This window comes from Martes martes, assembly GCF_963455335.1.
Source record: "Martes martes genome assembly, chromosome: 12".
In the NCBI taxonomy this organism is placed as follows: domain Eukaryota; kingdom Metazoa; phylum Chordata; class Mammalia; order Carnivora; family Mustelidae; genus Martes; species Martes martes.
Genome location: NC_137900.1, coordinates 62,475,226 through 62,494,838, shown reverse-complemented (window position 1 = coordinate 62,494,838; position 19,613 = coordinate 62,475,226). Strand labels below are relative to the sequence as shown.

At 53.4% G+C, this 19,613-nt stretch overlaps 1 protein-coding gene across 1 annotated transcript in view; it reads left to right on the top strand.

The window, feature by feature from the left end:
* The window catches only part of SHB (SH2 domain containing adaptor protein B), a 134,178-nt gene extending 115,824 nt beyond the window's left edge, over window positions 1-18,354 (top strand). Inside the window, exon 6 of the mRNA XM_080819608.1 lies at window positions 17,496-18,354. Coding sequence (XP_080675734.1) covers window positions 17,496-17,679 — 184 coding nt within the window. The 3' untranslated portion in view covers window positions 17,680-18,354. The remainder of the gene's footprint in view (window positions 1-17,495) is intronic.
* Window positions 18,355-19,613: the final 1,259 nt, after the last annotated feature.

Genomic DNA, 19,613 nt, shown 5'->3' with positions numbered 1-19,613 from the left:
AGTGTTGTGAAAGAGGGAAAGCACCCGAAGACGAGGTGTTTGGAGGGTGAGCAGGTCAACTTATAGACAGGGCAGACTTGTGGAGGAACAACAAATAACAGTTCCGCAGGAGCTAAAGAAAGACATGGCCCTAGTCTCCAGGCTGAGGAATGGAGGCCCTCTCCTCTAAGGTCACAGGTGTCCCTGAAGGTTTTGAGCAAGGTGCAGTCATGTCCTCAGAGGTGTATTCTAGAACCTTTAGTGAACCAGGGTGCACCATGAGTATGATCAAAGGAAAACCACCGCTTCTGTCTCCCTTGGCCCTCCCGAGCCCCCCTTTCTCTCCACATGCCCACAAACATGCCACTCAAGCTAGCACAGTCCAAGAGCCTAGGAGGCAGGCAGTCTGTGGGCAGGCTTCCCAGGGGGCAGGGGGGATCCAGGGCAGCCCTGTTTAAGCTCTAAAGGGAAGAACATGGGCTCTGCAGTCAGAGATAACCTGAGTTTGAACCCTGGCTCCGTCTTTTACCTCTATGTGATGCTAGGCAAGTGACTTTACTTTCCTGATCATTGCTTGGAAAACTGTGTAAGCCACTCTCATACAGCCATTGTAAGAAGTAACGTGGCTCCGCAGGTTGGCCCGATGCATGGCCCCCAGCAGATAGGTGCTCAGTGTAATGCAGGTTTCCCAGAGCTTTTAGACACTGGAGGCAGCAGACTGGACAGAGCGCTGGGCCGGGTCAGAAGCCCTGGGGGCGAGGCCTGGCTGTATCTGCTCCTGGGTGCTTGGGCAGATGTCTGCCTCCCCCGTCCACAGAGTGGAGGTCTAGGGTTCGAGTAGTCCACTTGCTCCCAGGTTACGGGCTTCACACGGTTAGGGTGAGGTGCCTTTCCCCTACGTTCCAAGGATGGTGGGAAGACCAGGGCCCTATCTCCTCCTCCAAGCAGGGGAGGAGGCAGCAGCAGGACCATTTATCAAGAAAATGCCTCCTGCTCTGATTGCTTAGGGACACCCGTCTGGTTCCTGCTCGAAGCTGCAGGTCTGCACTGCCTGCCAGGACAGCCAGTCTCCGCCAACAAATGCTTCCTGGGGCTCCAGCAGCGGGTGGCGGGTGTAGCCCAGCCCCGAGGAGCAGATGGGTTGCATTCCAGGGGTGCTGGGGGCGCGTTGCTGGTAGAGTTGTTTTTCTTCCTTCTTTGCCTTCATTGATTTATACAGTAAAGGAGAGAGTTTTCAAACAGTAGGCATGTCTGGGTCTGGGCAGGCAGGCGAGTGATTAATCTTAGTTTGCTGCTGCTGACAGCCAGGAGCAAGAAATAATAAAGGTTTGCAGGGTGAGGAGGGGGTGGGGGGTGAGGAAAGGCTGCTCGCTCCTTGGACTTCACTTCCCTCTACCATGGACGCACTCCCTTGTTGGGTCAACATTGAGGCTCCAGATACTGCAGGGTAGCTGCCTGTTCCCAAGGGCAGGCCCCAGAACAGTCCCTCTGACCACACCAGGGCCTCCCCAGGGATTGTGGAGCTCTCTGCACCGCATGACCTCCAGGCCCAGAATGCCGGGACTCCCTCCAGCAGTGGTCCTTTCCCCAGCCATGCCCCTGAGGGCAAGGCCTAAAGGAAGGCAGGGTTGTGCACCCAGAGGACCACCTGGCTGTAATGAGAGGGCCCCTCTGACCCCGTGCTCTCTGAGCTGCCAGATGGGTGTGAGGGCTGGAGGAGGAGGAGCCTACAGAAGAAAGAGAGGTGGTCAGGCAGACAGGGACCCCAGGAGGTGCTGAGTGGGTTGGGGGCGGGAAGGGGGTCTTTGACATGGTCCAAGGAGAATTCAGGCACTGTGGGTAGGTAGGCAGGGTAAGGCCCTACCCATGCTGGGAAAACAGCAGCCCAGGAGAAAAAGCTTCCCATTTTTCAGTCCACAGTTAGTAATACATCCTATCACCAGCATCCTCTCCTGCCCCCACGAGAGGCAGCTTTGTGCAGCAAAAGATACGGGCTCTTGAACACCAGCTCTGCTGCCTCTTCTTCTTTTTTCTTTCTTTCTTTTTTTTTTCCAGTAAGCTTCATACACAGTGCAGAGCCCAGCAGGGGGCTTGAACTCATGACCCTGAGATCAAGACATGAGCTGAGATCAGGGGTCAGACGCTTAACAGACTGAGGCACCCAGGTAACCCACCAGATCTGCCTCTTAATAGCAAGGTGGTCTTGGGCATAAGGGGCTTAACATATCTGAGCCTCAGTTTCCTCCTCTGCAAAATGGGTTTTACTGTTATAGTAATGAAAAGACAGTATACGTGAGATGCTTAGCATGTGCCTAGTATGTAGTAACTGCTCAGTGAGTGAGTGAGTGGTAACTCACAGTCTTTGTTATAGACTTTGGAGAGCTGTAGGTTGTTGAGGAAAGAGCTCAGTGTGGTTCAAAGCTTGTGGGTTATCTGGGTCTGGCCTAGAAGTCTCTGTCTACACCCATATCCATTCCCCTTTATTAAGGTGGGACTTTATGCAGGCCGCAACTCAAAACCCTGCATTGCTGTGACAAATCACACAGAGCTAGAGTCAAATCCTGGCTGTGTGACCTTGGGTAAGTCACTTAGCCTCTCTGCACTCCCAGATGAAGATGATGAGCATCTCAATGAGCATTTCCTTATTTTCTCATGGGGAGTCATTTTTGTGGCAAGCCAGGACAGCAGCTCTGATACACTGAGTACACTAAGCAGAAACCCTGGGATTAGGGAACAGAGAGAGATTTTCTTTTTAACTTAGATTTATTTCTTTATTTTTGACTGTGGGGTGGCAGGGCCAAATCCCAAGCAGACCACCACCCCCCCCACCAAAGCTGAGCTTGCAGGCCCACGAGGGCTGATCTCACAATCTCTTGACCCCAAGGCCACGAGCTTAAGTCAAGAGTCGGATACTCAACTGACTGAACCACCCAGATGCCCCCAGAAGATCTTTTAAATCACTAGGCCTGATGCCCTGTACGGGTGGAGCAGCTGGAGCCTAGAGAGAGGAAGGAGTTGCACACCTCCTGGCTTCCCAGCCAGGCCCTGTTTTCTGGCAGCATCTGAGTCAGGCTGAGGCAGGGGCAGTGGGGACAGGGCTGGAGTTGGAGGAGGTCTGTGTGTTTGCTTTCATTACGTGGAGGATTTCACTTCCTTTCCGGGCTGATGGAGGGAAAATGAACTTTCTGCTCAATTAGCGTGCAGTGTGGTTTCTCCTTCTAGAAAGTTTAAAGGAAATGCCACAGTTAGGGGCTGTTGCTCCTAACAGAGACTCCTCAAACGCTTCTTGCAGGGGATGAACCAACAACAGTGAGCCTCAGAGTGCTGAGTGAGTGAAGGAAGAGCTAGGCTTTCATGCATTCCAATGCCCTCTTTCTGCCCTTTGTTTCTCTGAGCAGAAACACCTTCAACCCTTCTACTCCCGCTGGGCCCCAGGACCATGGCCAAAGTTTCTGAGCAGACCTGGGCCACAAACCCATTGCCAGGCACTGCCTGGTATCTTCCCCAGGGCGATGTGTAGCCTGGCCAGAGGCCCTAAGGCTCCTTCCCTCAGCTTGTGGGAATCTAAAAATTTTGGAGGGTAATTTTCTGGCTCTGAAGTGACAGTGTCAGGATACATGACCCAACGGCAGAATCCATTTTCTTCTCTGGGTCTGCTCAAGCAGCAGAGAAGCTGGGGGCATCAGGGGATCTGCTGGCAGAGAGGGAAGTTGAGGCCACAACAGTGGCCTCTGTAGCTGGCAAGACAGGTTTTCAGAAGCCCTGTCTGACCATGGTTGTGTCTGGAAGGGATCAGGGGTGCAGGCTGGCTGCTGGGAGTGCTGCAGTAAAGGACTAGGGCAGCGGGGTTTGGGGGTGGGGCAACACATGTCATGGTGGAACTGACAAGGGTGAGAAAGAGGGAGGAGTCAGAACCTCATCCGGATTTCTGAATGACGGGTGAGCAGTGGTATCGCCAGCTGCAGCATGGACCTGGAATGGTCAGTTTCAGAAAGACCCAGGAAAACACGCTTTCCCCAAGTCAGCTGACCTTTTTCCACTGCTGCCCAGAGCTCAGAGGTGACAGGCACCTGCATCACAAAGCCAACCCATTCTCCAGCACACCCCCTGGCCCGCTGATGCCAAGCAAGCCCACTGACAGACTGGGTGTCCCCGCCTAGACATGCATGCATTTTTTGCTCCCCGGAGAGCTCCATGGTCCCTTGAGCCTCTGAGCCACCCCGATTACATTTCCAGCTGGTTTTTAATTATCTCCTATCAGCCCGCATAAGTCCGCCTGTGTGGCTCGCCCGCCAGGGGAGGCATTCCAACTGCCTGTCCGTCGCCAGGAAACCTCTCATGCCCCAGGACAGCTTCTCCTCTGAGGCACTGGGTGGTCTCTCCAAATGAGACAAACATTTCTTTCTAATCACATTTCTAACATCTTGTTAATATGACTTGTTTAATAATATTTTTGCAAAAGCCATCTGGGAATGGCTTGGTTGGGGACTTGGGGAGGGCATATGGGTGCTGCAGGGACCGGCCATGGTGACAGACACAGACCTCGGCTCTGCCATCAGCAAGGGGGCAGCAGCACAGAGAAGGATGCAAGGGGGGGGGGTGGGCAGGCAGAGGACGGGGGGCCTGAATCCCACCACTTCTCCCTGTATGAGGATCTCCCAGCAGGTGGCTTCACAGCTCCCAGCCTTTGGGCTCTCCCAGCCTCCAGAGCCTGGAGGCTTAGGAACACAGTGGGTGGAAGGAAAGCTGTGCTGATGCGGGTGGGATTGTTTGCAGAGCTTCTGTGCTTGCCCCAGGACAGGGCTGTGGTCTTAATCTGCTTCTAGCTAGGTCAGGGCCGCTGGAGGAAATACGATTAGCCCCCACCTAGAGGCATTTGGCCTGGCTTAAAGCAGATAGCTTTGTACGGTAAAATTCCAAGAGGCAGTATGGCTGGCTGTTCCCTAGACCTTCAGCCCCTTAAAATCAGAAGGGTCTTGAGTCATCCGGGTCAAGACCCTGGCTTGGGGATGGGAGAATCAGGCCCAGGAAGGGAAAAAGACAGCCCCAGCATCCTGTGACAGGTCGCTGGCAGAGCCCAGGCACTATCGCCTCTGAGCCCCATGGCTCCCCTGTAGTTTCTTCTCCCATTTTCTGCATCAGCGTTCTTGGTATTTGAGGCAGATTTATAAAATCGGGTGTCAGATTTTATAGCTCTCGTCTTTGCTCCCACGGTTCAAATGCTAAAACTGTAAAAATGATGATTTGCTGTTTGTGAGTGTGTGTGTGTGCCTAGTGTCACACGTACACACACGTACTTCCACTTTGCTGAGGTGGATGCCTCCCCACTCCTGTTCTTAGTGCCTCAAACCTTTTCCTAGACGGTTTCCCTAGTGAGCAGCCGCCTTCTCATTTCCAGCCAGGGCTGATTTCTGCCACTTTTAGTGTCTTGTTCTTTTTTTTTTTTTTTAAAGATTACTTCACCCAGGAAAAATATCAGAAACAATTGGTTTGGCAAAGCCAGCTTATTAGAAATGCTTTAATTAGAACTTTTTTTTCCTCCCTATTTTCCTTTTGAATATCCTCACACTGCTCATGGTTCCAGGCAGCATGGGAACCAGCCTGCCACCTTCTCATCAGACTTTCAGGGCAGGGCCAACAAATAGATCAGCAGTGTGGCTGTCACGGCTGTGATCGCACCATGTGCCAGGCCTTTAACTGGGCAGGGTGACGGGGGCACATGAGTCTCTCAGCTGGTAGTCTGGACAAGGGAACAAACAGGTAGGTGTGATATAAGATGATGTGGCAGAGAATAGGTGAAGGAAAAAGAAAGTTAAGTTTGACCAGTAGCATCTTGGAAGCCTTCCTGGAGAAGTTGGCATTGGATCAGGGCTGTGGAAGATGATAATTTATTGAGAAGTAACAGCAAGGGGCACCTGGGTGGCTTTGCCTTTGGCTCAGGTCATGATCCCAGAGTCCTGGGATCAAGCCCCGCATCGGGCTCCCTGTTCAGCAGAGAGCCTGCTTCTCCACCTCCCACTCCCCCTGCTTGTGTTCCCTCTCTCGTTGTGTCTCCCTCTCTCTCTCTCTCAAATAAAAAAAAAAAAGAGAGAGAGAGAGAGCGAAGTAACAGCAAGGTAGAAGGGTGGTTAACTGGGTTTGGGATTGGAGGAGAGGTCTCTGCACTATCCTTTCTTCCTCTGGTCCCGACTAGCGTTTTCAGTTGTCCCTACCATATGAGCCCCCAGGCCCTCCAACCCCAGCCCAGGTGACCAACACTATTATGGACAGAGACATGCCTTACAAACTCAGAAGTCCGTCAGCTCTCTCTGGCATCCCCACTTCACCGTCAAGGAAAAGGGCTCAGTAAGACCTGGGACTTACCTATGACCATGGCAGTACCCCACGTTCCTGGTTCTTCATTGTTTTGATCTCCCGCTTTCCCAAGGGCAGGCCATGTGCCTATCATGTCCACTTGACCCTAAAAGTGTCTGCCCCACCCAAGCTGGATGTAGCATCCCAGAGAGCAGTGCATTCACACAGTGCCCAGCAGGCTCTTTGGAGTCCCAGGTACCTAGGAGAAACTGATTGGAACAGGCCCTTGCAGAGTGTCCTCTGAGGCAGGCAGAATTATACCAGTAACACTGATTAAAAATGCGGGGGGGGGGGCGGGAATGGGGTAGGGTGAGTTCTGACACAGTGAAGATAAGACCAGCGAGGCAGCAGATGAATGAGATCCGGTGATCTGAGCCCACCCAGATTTCAGACCCACAGTCTTCAAATGTTAGCGTAATCCCACTTGGACTTCATATTTTCGGGCCAGAAAAATACCTTTTCTGTCTTTAATTGTTCCAATCTTAACCAAAAAAGTATTCTGTGAAGAAACTAGGGTTGACTATTTTACTCTTGTAGGAGTTGTGCTTTTAAAAACCAATCAGTTCCATATAGTAAGTAACTTTTTGGAACCCAATTACTTGCAGCCATGCTGAAAAAAACTGTAATTAATGTGGTCAAATCCTAGCCAAATAATAAAATGAAAGCTTTGTTGTGTATCAAGGCAGAAATCAATTTCATTAGGGAGCAAGGAGCCGGAGATTTAATTTTGAGAAAATTCTCCACCCTGTGGACAGAGGTTGTCAAGAAGCTGCCAGAATGAATATGCCCAGCACAAGAGGACTTGCCCTCCAGAGCCCAGATTACTGAAGCCTGACTGACCTTTCAAAATTGCATTTGCAAACCTTCCGAATGTAGCCAAAGACAGTGGTCTTTTGCTTCTTAATGTTCTTGGACCTGGTGTTCCTTTTGGTTTTGGTCAGGAAGTGAATGTTATCTTCACCTGATAACACTTGCATGTCGGTCAGATCCTGTCCTTTGGACCTTGGGAGGAGGTGGCCTTAGGAGGTCAACAGACACCGGAAAGGGGTTTAGCAATGACCTGATGTGTCCACATTGATGGTGGGGTCATATCCAGACAGCAGGGCTGAGGGCGAAGCTGGACAGACCCACCAGGGACAATGCCCAGTTGCAGGACCCCAGTGCATGAGAGATTGTGAACAGCAGGTGTGACCAGGATGGGAAGGGACAGGAGATGCCGCTCTGTGAGGATAAGTGGAGCCCTGGGTCTGCTTCTGCTTCTTTGGTCTTCTGGTCTCTGAGGGGCCTTCCTGGGGTGGAAGGAATAACTGTGGTCACAGGAGCCAGAGCTCGGAGCTAAGGCTATGGTCACTGAGCTGCTCTAAGTCCAAGAAGGAATTTCCCATGGTCAGAGTCATCAAAACTTAGAAGGGATTGTCTCGGTAGGAAGTAATCTCCCCAGGGCTGAGGGAAAGAGATACAAGCTGGACGCTAAATGTGAGTATTACAAAGGTGTTTCCATCATGGGATAGAAATAGAATGGGGGCGCTGAAACCTGAATGTGCATCAGAATCTCTTGGAGAGCGAATTAAAAGCAGATTTCGTTCTAGGGACACCTGGGTGGCTCATTCAGTCAAGCGTCTGACTTTTGGATCAGGTCATGATCTCGTGGTCATGGGATCGAGCCCCATGTTGGGCTCCATGCTCAGTGGAAAGTGTGCTTGAAAGATTCTGTCCTCCTGCCCCTCCCCCATCTAAATAAATAAATAAATCTTTAAAAAAATAAAAGATCTGGTTCCAAAGAGACCCAGGGAGCCTCAGGTTTAACAAGTCTTGAGGACTGTGATGTGGGCATTCTGAGGCACGTTTAAAGAAACACGCGGTCCTCTTCTAGCCCTGGCACTCTGGCGCTTCTGTAAGTAGGTGAGTCCTTTTGTTTAATATCTACGTAGTCATTCCTTCTTCATCATGTGGTGTGAACATCTCCTATGTGCCAGGCTTCAAAGCTTTACCAGTTTGTGGGACCTTGGGGGTCCTCCAGTCCTGTCCCTTCATTATAGAGATGGGGAAACTGAGGCCCAAGAGGGCAGAAGCTGGAGTCGGGACCAGGTTCCTAATATCTGGTACAGAGCTCTTTTCACTTGCTTTCAGTGGTCTTCAGAGCACATTGAAAACTACTCCCATTTCACAGATAAAGAAACTGAGGCCCAGATTCCAGGACTGTTGGGAGTTTTTCCACAGGAGGAGAACTGTCATTGATACGATTTGCAAAGGCCCTTGGCCAGGATGTTCGGGTGGCTTGCAGCAACTGTGTGCCTTTGAAATTCCAGAGAGGAGAAAACTACCCTCAGGTTAGGGGCAGGGTCACTGGCAAATGGATCTGTTTTAACTTGTAGTCTTTAAAGACCCCTCTGGATTTTCTTTCTCTACTTTTTTTTTTCCCTTTTTTGAAGCAAAACTATAAGTTGGATCAGGTGCTCTGTGGGGAAGTCCCCTCCTTGCTCTGCTAATGGGTGCCCTCTGTCAGTGAGCAAGGGAAGCCCCCACCAGCACAGGAGTTGGGCTGGGAGGATAAGCCAGCCCCATGATTGGAGGAGAAGCACGAGATTCGAGATTCGGGGTGTGGAAGATTGCTGCTTCCCACCTCTCTGCACCCCTCCCCCATCCTCACTCTCCACTTTGTCATCCCCCATCCCTGCTGACAAGGCTACCCCTGGTGCCCAAGCAGCCCCTACATCTGATGGCATGGGGGTGGGTGTGGGGGGATTCCAGCCCCTGATTCACTGGGGACTTAGAGCAAACCTCCACCCCTCTCTGGGCCTCCTAAGTCATCTGTGAACTGAGGGCAGGGAACCAATAGTCTTAGAAGCCTGTGCTGGATATCTGGTCTGCTCAGAAATGGTGAATGCTGAGAAGTACACATCATAGGTACTTAATAAATACCACGGATCATGTATGACCAGTATTTTTTTTTTAAGATTTTATTTATTTGAGAGAGCTAGAGAGCACAAGTGGGGGGAGGGGCAGAGATCGAGGGTAAAGCAGACTCCCTGGTGAGCAGGCAGCCCAGAAGTAGGACTCAATCCCAGGACCCCAGATCATGACCTGAGCCAAAGGCAGACGCTTAACCGACTGAGCCACCCAGGCACCCCTGACCAGTATTTTTTAAGCACAGAAACTTCTTTCTTCGTCTTTCCTTTTGTTTTCATGTGGACCCCTGTGGTAACAACGTGCTTTTGAGAGGGCCATGAAATACCACTTGATTTTTTTTTTTAAAGATTGTATTTATTTATTTGAGAGAGAGACAGAAAGAGAGAGAGCATGAGGGGGAGAAGGTCAGAGGGAGAAGCAGATTCCCCATGGAGCTTGAGGCTGATGTGGGACTCGATCCCTGGACTCTGAGATCATGACCTGAGCCAAAGGCAGTGGCTTAACCAACTGAGCCACCCAGGTGCCCCACGGGGAAACCGATGTCAGGGAAGTACACACCCTCCCCAGTGTCACCCAGGGACAGAGCCACGGCTGGCTCTTCTACCCTAGCCGGGTGGGCTGCCCAGCTGGAAGAGGTGGTCCGGCAGCCCGGACTCTGCCTGGCCATCCATGGCTTCTGGGCTGCCAACACAGCTATGAATGATAGACCAGACAGACGGGAAGACAAGTTCACTGCTCGGCCCAGACCGCATGGAGCCAGCAAGACGAACCAGATGGGCAGTAACTTGTATGCAGACTCCTGCAGAGCGGTTAGAAACAAAGCCATGTCAGAACCCCGAGCCTCAGCACCTGCCAGACTAGCTCACACACTGCCTAGTTCAGATGTCAGACAGCCCTGGGAGAGGTGGGAGCTCCATTCCACAGGTGAGGAAGTGGAGGCCAAGGGAGCCACAGCTCAACATGGCAGGACAGGGACTCAGACCCAGGTCTGGAGGACCCTGAATCCACAGGCGGTGGTTCCTTTGGGAGCTGTCCTTCTTCCCTTGTGCCTCTCTGAGTCCTCTCCGCAGCCGCTGGGGCTCACCCCCACAGCTCCCTGTTCTGGTCTCTGTTCTGGAGCTTCCTTCAGGCTGGCATGGCCCCCCGACCTGCTGGCTGTGGGGGTGGTGGGGGCAGAGGTTGGGCCTTGGAAACAGCTTGGACCCCTTAGTAGCCAAGCTGTTCGGCCAGCTCTGTTGCATGTCACGCCCTCAGATACGGAGCCAGACGATCTAAGCTTTATCAAGCATTCACACTTTGTTCCCAAGAACATTCTCACTTACCCTCATAACTACCGTGAGGGGAACTCTCGTTACTCCCATTTCACAGGTGCAGATTTTTAGGCACTGGACAGTAGTATGTGTCAGCTTTAACCTCGGTGCTGCTGGAATTTGGGTCTGGATTAGTCTTCGTTGTAGGGGCCATCCTGTGCGCCCTAGGTTTGTGAGCAGCGCCCCAGGTTTCCACCAAGATGCCGGCAGCCGCTGAGTTTCCAGGCATCGCCAAATTATCTGCCAGAAGGGATAAACTCACCTCAGTGGAGGAGCACTGCTCCAAGGAGAGTGTGGTCTGGGAATGACTTGTCGCAGCAGATGGAGACCACTCGGGGACAAATGCGTTCTCTCCATCTGTGGACACAGGTGTTGGGACTCCTGTTGTCATGGTGTCTTCCCTAAGCCTGGGGATCCACTATACCCAGGGCTCTGTTGGTTTGTCTTCCTGCATCGAGGCTAGCCACCCTCCCCTGCCTTAGTTGTCCTGGCTGCTGCTGGGGTGGCCCCCACCCACCTGGGGGTGTCCCTCACTGGCTTGAGTACTGGAGAGCCTTCCTCCACCTTTCCCAAATGGGGACAGTGAGACCTGGGGAGAAGGGATTTGCCCGGCCAATGACATCAGTGGGATCAGAGTTTGAACTCAGTCCAGTCTGACGTCAGTCCGGCCCCCACCGTCCCCCCAACCTGTGCTAAACACAAAAAGGTGTTCACATTCCTAGGAGAGACCTCAATTAGAAGTAAAAGGGGAAACCAAACAAAACACGCTAGACTGTCTTGCCCCATCCCACCCCTGCCTCCGCCCTTCTTGAAGTTTTCATGTATGCTTGGCAGAGCCTGAGAACCTCTGGGAATACCGGACAAGGGAACTGTAAAAGTCACCCAGCCTGACCCGCAGGCATCATTACCCTCCTGCTTTCACACCTCCAGTAATGGGAGGCTTACTCTCTTGTAAGCCTTGATTCTTAAAGTCCTCCTGCCTAAAACTTTATTAGTCTTCTGAGAAAATCACCCCAAATGCATTCATTTTGGCCTACCTGCTGCTTTGTGTGGCACAAGGCAAACCTTATGCCTCCCCATGTTCGCTGGGAGAGGCCTCCGCCACCTCTCCTTCTGCCTGGAGATGGCTGTTTGTCATGATTTACTGGAAGCCCTCACCCTGGGCCGCCCACTTAGTGCTTGAGAAATGCCCAGGTGGCCCAGGAAGGCTAATCACCGCTGATGCATTTATTGAAAGTCTAATTATTTGGTTGTAAATCAAGTCGTTGCACTCAGCAGCGTTTACATTTAAACGTTTGTTTGCCATAACTTGGCACGTGCGTCTGAGGCTTATCATGGTGAAGGCTATTTCGGAAGGCGGTGGGCGGCATGCAGGTGTTTGCCAGGTGACCTTGTAAGCCCCCGCCCCTAGCTCCCTTGACTCCTAGACCGTGTCCGCTGGGAGGAGCTTCCCGTCCTCTGGCTCGGTACACCCTCATGTCCTCTCACTGTCCTCTAGCCATTTTCTCATCTGTGCCGTGGGTGTCTTGCAGGTAATGCCAGCCCTCGCAGCGTCTTTCTGAAGCCACAGGTTGGTCCATTTGTGGACCAGGGGTGACCATTAACACTGTCATACATCTCTGTGTCCCCAGCCCTTTGCCGGAAGGTCCCAGTATCTGTGGATGCTAGCCTGCACACAGTAGGCCCCTCAGGAGATGGCAGCCAAGCTCCTGTCCCCTGAGGGCCCTGGCACTTGAGTTTTGGATATTTCTCTCCCACTGTCCCAGGGCTCTCACAGCGTGTTCTCTCTGGAGTGGCTACACACTACTCATAGGTATGGCTCTGCCCCCCAGTAAGCTCGCTCAGCTAGTCCTCACTGGCTGTCCCAGGACCAGTGCTGTCCAGACAGAGCAGCTACTGTGTCTGGCCTTGGGGGCGGTGGCTTCCACCCTAGCTGGGCCACCCTGAGGGACAGAGCAGAACAGCCGCAGGGGAAAGATAGGTGGATCCTCGTTGCTGGCTCAGGACAGACCCTCACTAGATAGCAGATGGATGGATGGATAATGGACAGATGGACCAGGTACCCAACTGTGGGCCAGGCAGTTGCTGAGGGCCCAGAGGGAAGTAAGGCTTGGCCTGCTGAGAAACATTACAACGAGCAGACAAGATTTTTGAACTCAGGAGCTCGCAGAGCCACAGGGAGCCCATGTCTCAAGGCAGAAGGAGTCCGAAGGCCCACCTAGACACCTGGATCCATCTGCTTTGGTGGCCAAGCACGGAAAGAGGAGGCAGTGGTAGCTTCAGATCCCGGAACACTCACCTCAGGCTAAGAAGAGAACATAGACTTTAGAGTTGGACAGCTCTAGGGAAACCCCAGCCCCACCCCGTACTGTGGAACTTGGCACACAACCGCCCCCCCCCCCCCGCATCATCAGTCTTCCTATCTGTAAATAGTGGTAGTTACACCAACTTAGCAGCGTTGCTGTGGGCTTCCGTGAGCTAACCTGTAGCACCAGCTCAGCTCCTTGCCTGGCGCACGCCGGGCGTGTGAGCGGCGCGGGTGGCGTTCCTTGTGCAGTGGCCCTGGGGAGCCATGGTCAGCTCAGCCGAGGGACAGCGTTCTGGGGCATCTCCGTCAAGGGAGCAGTTCCCCACCTACCCACCTTTCAGTAGAGGGGAACCAGAGATCCTCGCTGGGTGTGGATTCCTGTAACAGGTCCTACATGCTAGTCCCAAAAGGCAATTTCCTTGCCTTCTCCTGCATAAATATTATATGCAAGTATTTTTAAGTCATTTCATCATGAAAAGAAGCGATTTAACATAACGATTACTCAGAATCCTTCATGAAATATGCATCAAGCAATTAGGTCTAAAAGCGAGAGGTGAGGCCTTGTACCCTGCTCGGGCCGGCAGCTGCGGGCTGAGTGATGTTTTATTAAAGCCCGTGATTATGAGACGAGGTGGGGCCTGTTATTAGGCCCGGCTCACCAGGCACGTTTGATAATCCTGGTGATGAGGAGGTGCTTTTTGTGATGTTAATGAACGAACTAAACGCGGTGACAGCCCCAGCACCCCAGCCTCCGCCAGCCGTACATGACTCATTAGACAGGTCAGCCACTGGAGACACCCCTAATTGTGACTTTGCTCTCAGAAGATGTCCTATCAAAGGAGGCAAGACCGACACAGGAGTCTGGCGGGCGGCAGCAGCCTTTCTGAACTCCCTGGGGACCAGTGCCCTCCCAGAAGGGGTGATGGGGAGGCCCAGGACCTGGCCCTCGAGATCCTGGATGCAAGGGCTCTAGGTTTTGGCTGCAGCTACAGCCCACCTTGCTGTGTGCCTTGGGCCCTAGCGTTGTTCTCTCCAGCCTCAGTTTCCTCCCACATTCCCCAAGAGGGTGAGAGGAGAGGGTCCTCAGGTGGCTTCAAGCTTCAGAAGCTCTGTCCAGAGTGGCCACAGCATCCCCAGGCATGCTGGGCGTCTGATGCACTGTGTTCTCCCTAGAAATTCTGATTTTTTTTTCTCTTCTCATGTGAGACTTCTTCTGTGTTGAGTCGGGAGTCATTCAAGCCATCCCTTCGCAGCTGTTTTTAAATCTTTAGTGGTTGTTAGGTAACATCTCACTCGTGGGGACCTTGTGGCCTTCCGATCAGGATGTGTCATTACAGCACATCTCTCGGGTGTGTGTTGACAGGGTTCTTCCTGACCTTTTCGTGAGTCGGAGTTTGACAGATTGCCTCAAAAACCAAGCCCGCTCCTCTCTCAGGGCCTGCCAACGCCATGGGATGGGTCACCACCCTGTTTACATAGTTGGGAGCTTCACCGGTCAGGACGGGCCATTCCCAGTGCTTGGGGTGACCTTTCCAGGCCAGCCCTGTGCTGTCTGTGGCCCACCGTCAGCCCTGTGGAGCAAGCACCTGGGGACTGAGACCAGAGTCGAGGAGTCACTTGTGCAAGGTCTAAGGTCTCTCCCCTACCACCCTGCCTGATCTCACATGAAGTGTTGAGGGCTGAGTAGGCTTCCCTCTCAGAGCTGATGGTACTGAGGTCAGGAGCATGGACCCTGGGAAAGGCCCAGCAAGGAGGGGAGCAGCGCCACTGCTGACTGCTGTGTGACACTGGGTTGGCCACCTTCTGTCTGAGCCTCGGGGCTCAGCATACAGCCTGGATCCCAGGAAATGCTCAGGAAACATTGACTGTGATGACCATTCAGACCAGTGCTCCATGAGACTACAGGGCGGTGGGGAGCCCTGGAATGGGGCATGAGGCTGCCCCCAGGCGTCTTCCTGCAGGATACCTTCACAGAGTGGGCAACAGCTTAAGCTTATACATGTGGAATCCAGGACCTTAGGCCTGGAAGCAGTCTCAGAGGTCATCCAGTTAGCCTCCCTGCCTCACAGAGGCAGTGGACGCAGGGACAGAGCCAAGCACCCCCCAAAGAACCGCCTCGGGTCCAGCGAACCATGGGGTGTGCAGTGCCTGAGCCCAGCGGGCAGGGCCACTCCTACAGGGGGCCCCTCATGGGAGAGCCAGCTCGTGGGCCCTTATCCCTGTGCCAGGCAGTGGTCATGCCAGGGATCGTGGGGAGGTCACAGGGCCCGAGTCCTCTGCCACTGTCCCCGAACTTTGTTAGTTCAGAGTCCTAAACCTGTGTGTAATGAAATCTGAGTGCTGGAGGCACTTGAGGGAAGTGCTGACAGCTGCCCTACCCGGCCCGTGTCTGTTGACGGGGAGGTTTCCAATCACCTGGTGGCCATTCCACCATTCCAGGCCGAGCTGGTGGTCTGGGAACAGAGCAGCTTCCGCTTCTGCCTCTGGCTCTGTCAGCTGTTCTCACCTTCCCCGCCCACTTCCCTTGCGGCATGTTTTAAGAACAACCGCTATAAAAAACGTCCCATTAAACCATAGGAGTTACCTTCCTTAACCTCCTTAAAAATGAAATCCGCTCCGCCTGCAACTCCATACGCCTGTTGCAGCCCATGGCTAGCTGCTGCGATCCCATCTTACACAGCCTGCACTTTGCATCCCCGCTGTAGACCTGGGACAGTCGTTGATGCGTAGCGGTCTGGCACCCAAGACATCGCCCCTCTCGACCCACTCACACAGAGAGGCGTGATGGTCCCAGGCTCCACGCCCACCCTGCTCTGTGATCTCTCCAGCGTGGTGGGGAGTTAATCTCCGCCTAACTGGGGTTGTACATTTTTCATGGAATGCACACCGTTTCCTTCCTAGCAGCTGAAGCAAGCGCGCCTCCTGCTTCTCAGAGGCATCGAGGCAATTCTCCAATGAAATGACCCTTCACTGAGGAGCAGAACTTGCCACAGGCTCTGTAATTAGAACATTGTCAGCCTTAAAAAATCTTGATTTAAATTTTAGTTCTTTACAGGAATTATTCTCTCTTGAAACATAATTGCTCTCCAAACGATTTCCTTTAAGCTGAGGGTGACATTTCTAAATACGTTATTATGAGCAGATGTATTGCTCAGTGCCCGCCCTTCATTAAGCATTTGCTCTGCCATTTGAAAATGGTCCTGGAGTCCAAATTGACACATTAATAGAGCAGCCGCTGGTGCGTGCGGGGAGCCCAGTCCCGACTGGAAGCGATGCATGAGTCCTCCACTGCCCCTGTGGGAGCTGCCGGAGCAAGAGGACTGGAGCTGAGGAGTCTGCAGACTTGTGTTCACGTGGAGCTCGGCCTCACCGGCGGGTGGGCCTTGGTGTCCCAGAAGCCGGGCCCCCAGGGCTGGTCACAAGTTCTCAGTGCCAAGGGACAGGGTCTAGAGAAGACAGCAGGAGGTCCGAGTCCTAGCTTTCTCACTAAGTGACAAACATGAGGTAAATTGGACTGTCCTTTGGAAACCCAAGCATCTGCATGTGTGGCAGCAACATCATAAAAGGTCAGGCTTGGAGCTGAGTGGGCAGGGAAAAGGCGGCTTGGGAAAAGGCGGCTTGGGCAAAGGCGGAATGACAGAGGAGTGCATGATCTAATGTGGCCGGAGACCCGGGTGGGGGTGGGAGGGGTCTGCGAGGGCCAGGTGGAAGCAGTGTGGCCATTGCCATCCAAGAGCTGTGCCCCCCACAGCGTGTTGATGTAGCTGGCAGGCTTCATGGGGCACAGGGCATGGGGCTGTGCTCTGATCTCCGAGGGACCCCCTCACTGCCCTTTTCAGCAGGTGCCATGCATGGTGGGCACGGACTGGGCCCTGCTCTGTGGAACTTCCAGTAATTGAGAAGATAAGTAATTGCAGTTCAACTAAGCAAGTGCTGATGGAGGCATGAGTATACTCAGTGCAGTCAGAGAAAGAAAGGAGCTCTACTTGTAGGAGCCTGGAAGACTTCCTGGCAGAGGAAACACTTGGGCTGGGCCTTGGAGGAAGAGGCAGAGTTCACTGAACAGAGGGAGGAAGCCCAGAGAAGAGTGTGCCTGCACAGGGTCAGAGCTGGGGGGAAGAACACATATCCTCATGACATTCCATTGGCTAACGCTAGTCCCATGTTTGCAGTGGCTGCAAGGGAGGCTGGGAAATGTAGTTCCTGGCTGGGCCACCCCTTCCTAGTGACAGAGTACTATGGAAAGGGGAGCATCAATTTTTGGGAAACAGCTCTCCTGTCATCCCTGCCACACAGTTTCCTCATCTGTAAACGGGGTGGGGGGTGGCGGGATAACCTGTCCCGCACACTTGTCAGAGAGCTGGGGACTTATACGTACACTGTGCCTGCCACTCGAGGCTTCAATACTGAGTCAGCAACAGGAAGAGGAGCCAAGTCCGGGGGTTTGTTTTCCTGAGGGAGCTTCCAAAGCTCTCAGGGCCTAGAAGACTCTCCAGCAGTTTCTGTTGCTGGTTCCTAGTCTGTGCTGGGCTTGGGGGAGCAGGGGCAGCTGCATTTCATTTGGTCCTGGCTAGCATGGCTGTTCGACCTTTGTCACTCTGCAGATCCCCGTAACCTCCGTGTTTTGTTCGCAGGAGCAACCAGGGCTTTATGCACATGAAACTGGCCAAAACCAAAGAGAAGTACGTTCTGGGTCAGAACAGCCCCCCGTTCGACAGTGTCCCGGAAGTCATCCACTACTACACCACCAGAAAGCTGCCCATCAAAGGGGCCGAGCACTTGTCCCTCCTCTACCCGGTGGCTGTGCGGACCCTCTGAGCGGACCAGCCCCATGCTGCTCTGTGACAGGGCCCAGACTTGGAGGAGCCAGAGGCCCCCGGCCACTGTCGCCAGCCACGTCCAGTTTGTCGTGTGTATGGTACTAGCACACCACTGCATGTCTCTAGAATGCTGTTGCCACTTGTGGGGGCTGGAGAAAGCCTGGATAAAGACAGCAGGACAGCCAGCGCGCCACCCCAGCCCCCACCCCCACCCCCTCCTTGAGTTTCTGTGAATTAAAATATTTGCAAATCCAAAGAGATGCCTTCCAGGATGAACAAAGGAGAGCAGCTCCAGAGGGGCGAGGGGCGGGGCGGGAGCTCCCTGGGTTGCCGCTCTTTGTTCTCCAGCTGTCACAAATTCACACCTGTGGGAGGGGGCCCAGTTTCCCACCGGGCCCACTGGTGCTGGGAGACAAATGCGGGTGCTCTGAGAGCCCACAAGAGCCTGGGAGTCCCGCCTCCCCTCTGGTGTGTGTGTGTGTGTGTGTGTGTGTGTGTGTGTGAGCCCATACATGAGAGAATGTGGTCACACACAGATGTGAGTAACCCACTAATCCACTTTTAGTCACTTCAGTGTAATCTTTAGGGGATCTTCAAGGAATCATTGTGCAGTCACAAAGAAGTTTCAATTATTTATGAATAGGGTGTGTAAATAAAATAGTCATTTAATATATATTCTTATCCTTTTTTTTTTTAATACACCACAGAGGGTTTCCGAGGGGGACAGTGCTGGTTTCATCCCTAGAGCAAGATGTCTCTGGCACGTATGGTATGACAGGTCCTGGGGAGTGGGGGAGGCAGTCAGTGGAGCAGGGGGGTTTTCTTTCCCCCCTGAGAGCCAGCCTGCAGGAATGTGCAGCAGGGCCCCGCATTCAGCCTCCAGCAGCAGTGGCCTTTGGCGCTGACCCAACAGCCAAGCTCTCCCTCCCTCCTGTAGCTGCCCAGTGATGGCAAGTCTGCATAGCACCCAGCCGTCCACAGACGGCTCCCCCCCACCCCCATTATCTGGTTAGTGCGACCCTCTGAGGCATTTAACGTGGGGAAAAGGGTGGCATGGAGAGGGAGAGTAACCTGCGTAAGGTCACAGAGCTCATAAGCAGAAGAGGCTCTTTGCCCAGATTGGCAGGCTCCGTGGCCAGCGCTCTGGCTCTCCATGGCCTCGCTGTTACCTTGCTCCTGGCGGAAGACAAATCCTGACCCGTGGGGGGACCTGGAGTTCTCCGGCCATCCACACTGCTTCCCTGCAGATACAAACACACCTTGCCACACCCCACCTCTAACTTACCTCTGTCCTTGACAGGAGTGGGGATTCCTCCCACCCCTTCAGGGCAGCGCCCCCTTGGGCTGTGAGGGGCTCCCTCTTAGTTCCCCCTGTCCACCCCCCCCCCACCTCACCCACCACCACACTGTGGCTAAATGCTGGTGGAAGGAGCAGAAGAATCCAGGATTCCTGGGTGGCTCCATGGGTTAAGCATCTGACACTTGATTTCAGCTCAGCTCACAATCTCAGGGTCATGAGATCGAGCCCTGCGTAAGGTCCTGCACTCAGGACGGAGCCTCCTCCTTTTTTCCTCTACTCCGCCTGCGTGTGCACGCGCTCTCAAGTAAATAAATAAAATCTTTCAAAAAGAGAAAGAAATAGAAGAGTCCCACCCAGCAGCATGACAGACACGGCTTCCATCTACTGATGGAGGCACGAGGAATCCAAACACGGCATGAGTTGCGGTGTCTTCTTCAGCACGTGTCTTCCTCCCTGCCCTGCTGATCTGAATGGAACAGAAGCTCGGTGACCACCGTCCCCAGCACGAGGGGCTCAGTTCGAACATCAGCGGCAGTCCTAGACCTTCAGAATCGCCCAGGCTTCAGCCATGCTTCCGGCACGCTGCTCACACGCGGTCTCAGAGGCCCCGCGAAGAGAGCGGACCCGCCGCA